This window comes from Eimeria necatrix, genomic scaffold (genome assembly GCF_000499385.1).
Source record: "Eimeria necatrix Houghton genomic scaffold, Enh_scaff1078, whole genome shotgun sequence".
Lineage (NCBI taxonomy): Eukaryota > Apicomplexa > Conoidasida > Eucoccidiorida > Eimeriidae > Eimeria > Eimeria necatrix.
Window position 1 is genome coordinate 1 of NW_013651871.1, and position 5000 is coordinate 5000.

A 5000-nucleotide genomic window follows, 5' to 3' on the forward strand; every position below is an offset into this window, starting at 1 on the left:
CGCTGCTGCTGCGGGACCCCGCTGCACCTTCTCGCTGCTGTTCCTGCTGCTGCTGCTGCTGCTGCTGCTGCTGCTGTTGCTGTTGCTGTTGCTGTTGCTGTTGGCCAGGCGAGGGCCCCCCCGGGAGCTGCGGGTGGCCCCAGATGTCGGGCCCCCCTTGGGAGGCCTCCCCGGAGTTGCTGCTGCTGCAGCCGGCGCTGCTGCTGCAGCTCCTGCAGGCGCAGCAGCAGCAGCAGCAGCAGCAGCAGCAGCAGTGCTGCTGCTGCTCGGAGTTGAGGAGCTGAAGGCCTCAGGGGGGCCCCCAATTCCCCCTTTAGGGCCACTAGAAAGGCTCGCGGGGGGCCCCTGGGGGGCCCCCAAAGAGGGTTCAGAAGAGGCCATGGGGGCTGAGTTGGGGTGTATGTACAGCTCGGGGTGTACAGGCAGCTGCTGAGCAAAACCCGAAAAAAGAGTTGCTGCAGCTTCCAGGTGTACGTACACCTCAGTCTGCAGTGTCTAGACTGGCCTTTTTAACAAACAAATGAAAGCAGCAAAAGGAAAGAAAGAAGTCATTCAATGTTACGGTTTAGGGTTTAGGGTTTAGGGTTTAGGGTTTAGGGTTTAGGGTTTAGCGGTGGCCGCTGCAGTGTCAGTTGGCGCGCAGGCCTGCGGGGGGGCTGAACTCGGCGAAAAGGAACTTATTTGCAAAGCAAAAGAAAAAAAAAGAAAAAAAAGATAAAAAGAAACAAAAAGAAAAACAAATGAATTGGAACGGCAAATAAATCCCGAAAGGGTTTCCGCGCGCTGCAGGAGCCCGCCGCCGAGGTGTACGTACACCCCGCGCTGGTGACCACTGGTCCACAACTGCAAAAATCCAAAAATCCAAAAGAGCTCCTTTTTGGAGAAAAAAGAAATAAATAATTTTCTTCTTTTCCTAAATGAAATAATTCGCCGCCAATTGGCGCATTGGCGGCGGCAGAGGCGCAGCGGCGCACAAACCCCAAACCCCAACACCCCGGAGTGACCCTGGGGCGGGGGTTTAGGGTTTAGGGTTTAGGGTTTGCGGTTTGCGGTTTGCGCCTCTGAAACCCCCGATTTTTCATTAATTTCACTTTTAATTTCAATTTTTTTAATCGAATTTACTATAATTTTGCCAGATGGCGGAAAGAGAGCAGCAAAAACACTAGTACTGCTGTCGCTCCGCTCTCAGGGGCCCCCAAACCCTAATTTAGGGTTTACGCAGCTCTCTCGGACCCTTTTCTTTCCTTTTTAACTCCAAAATCGTTTTTTGAATTATTTTTTAAATTTATTTTTCATTTTTTGAAATTTCTTTCCCCTGAACTGCCCACAGTCGCTTTTTTCTTCTTTTTGCCCCATTTGGCTTTGAAGGCTCCAATTTTTTTCGAATTAAGAACGCAAACAAGAGCAATTAATAATTAAAACAGCTAAAATATTAATTAGAATTAATTGTAATTATTTTTAATTTCAATTATTATTATTTTTATTAATTAAAAATGAATTTAAATTCCTTTTGGACTTCCTCCTTTTCCCACTTGCCGTTTCGGCACTGGTCCACTACACCTGGGGTTTCACTTGTTTTCGTTTTTTCTCCTTTTTCTATCATTTTCGATTTTTTTTTAATTTTTAAATTCTTTTTTTGTTTTGATTCATTTGCTGCTTCATTTCAGTCCCAATTATCCTTAAAATGCTTCAAAAATGCTTCAAAAATGCCTCAAAAATGCCTCAAAGATGCTTCAAAAATGCTTCAAAAGTGCTTCAAAAATGCTTCACAAGTGCTTCAAAAGTGCTTCAAAGTGCCTCAAAAATGCCTCAGAATGGATTTCTTTCGATTCAGATTTTCGCAAAATTGTTTTGCCAATTTGCCCTTTCTGGGGGTCCCCCTAGTTCCTTCAAATGCCATTCTTTTTGCCATTTTTTGCCATTTTTCTGCCACTTTTTGCCATTTTTTTTAATTTTTTTGGCCTTTAACTTTCAAAATCCAAACTCAATTGACAGAAAAGCTCTCCTTCAAAGTTCCGCTTATTATTTGCCATTAATTTTTCTTTTTCGCCTTTTTTCGCCGCGAAGAGCTCTTTCGGCGTCGTTTCGAGCGCTTTTGCCCCCGAAAAAGGCCTTCTTTTCCCCTTTTAACTCAGTTAATTGTTTCTTTTTGATCAAAGAACTCAAAAGATTTAAAAACAGAAAAAAAGGACAAAAAAGGGACAAAAAAGGGACAAAAAAGGGACAAAAAAAGGACAAAAAAGGGACAAAAAAGCTCCAAAATTGGCGAAAAAGCGGCGCAAAAGTTTGAAAAATTGCGTTTGCGCAAGGACGCCCCTGTGGGGAGGTCGTTGCTGCGGCGCCACTTTTGCACTTTTTGGGACTTTTTCGGGGAATTAAAACGCCGGAAATAAATCTTTTGAAAGCAAATAAACCTTTTATTCTTACGCGCCTTCTCGTTGGCTTTTTTTTGAGGGTTTTGGCGCCGAAAACCGCCAATTAGAAGCCGAGAAATCGAAAAATGAAAAAAATACTCGCAGCCACTTTTCGGGCTTTTGCACGGATTCTTCATTTTTATTTCATTTTATTTTATTTTATTTTATTTTATTTTATTTTATTTTATTTTATTTTATTTTATTTTTTAAATTTTTTATTTAAATTAATATAATTTAATTGTTTAAATTAACATAATTTGTTTATTTAAATTAATATAATTTAACTATTTAAATTAATATAATTTGTTTTTTTACATTAGTATAATTTGTTTTTTAAATTAATATAATTTAATTATTTAATTATTTAAATTCATATTTTTATTGTTGAATTATTCAAGTATATGAGTTGATACTTTTTAGATCATTTAATTTTTTTAATTGATATTTTCAAATTAATTATTTCATTTGAATTTAATTAATACTCTTTTTACTATTTACTTTATTTTAATAAATACTTTTCAAATTGTTTAATTTATTTTATTTAATACTTTTAAACCATTATTTATTTATTTTATTTTATTTGCAATTTTTTAATTATTTAATTCAAAACTTTTAAAGCCAGTCAGTTCACTCCATTAAATACTTTTGGAGTTATTAAATGAAGTCTAATTATTTAATTGAAATAAATATTTTAAAATTATTTATTTAGTTTCATTTAGTACTTTTATATCTATTTAATTTATTTAATTTATTTAATTTATTTAATTAATTTAATTTAATTTAATGTTTTTCATATTTATTTATTTTATTTACTACTTTTAACATTATTTAATTGCAATTAACACTTTGAAAATAAATAAATCCTTTTTGGTACTTTTAAAATAATAAATAAATTTTATATTTTTGAACTAAATTTTAATTAATAGTTCATAATAAACACTTTTAATCCTTTAATTATTTAATTATAATTAAATTCTTTTGTTATAATTAAATTAATTATATAAATTGTTTTTATTATTTTCAATATTATAACTAAGAATTAAATTAAATAAAATATATATTTCTATATTTATAAAGTACCAAATATAATTAATTTAATAATTAAAAAAGTATTAAATATATTTAATTAAATCATTAAAAAGTTTCAAATACAACTACAGACTTTAGGGGCCCCCAAGGGTACTGGGGGGCCCCTAAAGTCCAAATTGGGGGCCCCTGGGGGCCCCCGGGGGCCCCCAATGTGCAATGGGGGGCCCCTGGGGGCCCCCACTGCAGCAGGGGGGCCCCCAAGGTTAAAAAGGGGGGCCCCCTAATGAAGGGGCCCCTTAGAAGCCCCTTAAAGGGGCCCCCAAATGGCACCTTTTAGGGGCCCCCGGGGGGCCCCCGGGGGCCAATTAGGGGCCCAAAAAGGGGCCCCTGGGGGCCCCTTGGGGGCCCCTTGGGGGCCCCTTAGGGGCCCCTTGGGGGCCCCTTGGGGGCCCCTTAGGGGCCCCTTGGGGCCCCCCTTTAAGCTCTTGGGGGCCCCCGAGGGTTTAGGGGTTTAGGCGTTTTGTTTGTGCTGCGCATTTTGGAGTGCTATTTGGGCAGCAGCAGCAGCAGCAGCAGCTGCTGTTGCTGCTGCTGTTGTTGCTGCTGCTGCTGTTGCTGCTGCTGCTGTTGCTGCTGCTGCTGCAGTAGTCGGGTCTTGTGCTGCTGCTGCTGTGGTTGATATTGTAAGGCTTCTGCTTCTGCTGCTACGGTTGGTGCTGCTGATGCTGCTGCTGTGGTTGGTGCTGCTGCTGCTGCTGCTGCTGCTGCTGCTGCTGCTGTGCTTGCTGTTGCTGCTGCAGTTTCTCCTGTTGCTGCTTCATCCGCTACTGCAGCTCATGCTGCTGCTGCTGCTTCATCTGCTGCCGCCGTTACGACTGCTGCTGCTGCTGCTGCTGCTGCTGCTGCTGCTGCTGCTCGCAGCAGGCGCTGTTGCTGCTGCTGCTGCTGCTGCACTGGCTGCTGCTGCTGCTTTTATTGACCTTTAATCTGCGTTTATTTCATCATTTGCTGCTCTCGCGCTGCTGGTGCTGCTGCAGCAGCTGCTGCTGCTGCCGCTCGAGTTGCTGCTGCAGCTGCTGCATCATTAGCTGCTGCTGCTGCAGCTCCTGCTGCAGCAGCAGCAGCTTAATGAGGCCCCAAGAAGCCAATTAAAACATAAAAAGATTTATAAATTCCTTTATTTGTTTATTTGCAACTGCAGCAGCAGCAGGGGGCCCCCCTGGGGGCCCCCTGCTGCTGCTGGGGGCCCCCTGGGGCTGGCTGAGGGGCCCCCCGTTTGTTTGAAGAAATCTGGGGAATTAAATTATTAAAAATTGAAATAAATATTCAAAAAAAGGGTTTAGAAAACCCTAAACCCTAAACCCCAAACCCTAAACCCTAGGCGGAGAGGGGTGAGGCTGAATATCGAGTTGCAGTCACGAAAGGGCAGGTGAGGGTTTAGGGTTTAGGGGCTAGGGTTTAGGGTTTAGGGTTTAGGGTTTGGGGTTTAGGGTTTATTTTCTTAATCTGACCCTTCTCTCTTTGGTGCTGCTTTTTCTTGTACAGCAGCAACAGCAG

The 5000-nt window shown here is 41.2% G+C and overlaps 1 protein-coding gene across 1 annotated transcript; it reads right to left on the reverse strand.

The window, feature by feature from the left end:
• Positions 1-27: 27 nt before the first annotated feature.
• On the reverse strand, positions 28-1356 carry ENH_00002450 (hypothetical protein; the record flags this gene model as incomplete). The annotated part of the gene is made up of 2 exons (XM_013578249.1): positions 28-212; positions 1322-1356. Coding segments are annotated over 2 exons (220 nt in total), but the record flags the coding sequence as incomplete, so codon positions are not given.
• Between the last annotated feature and the right edge of the window lie 3644 nt (positions 1357-5000).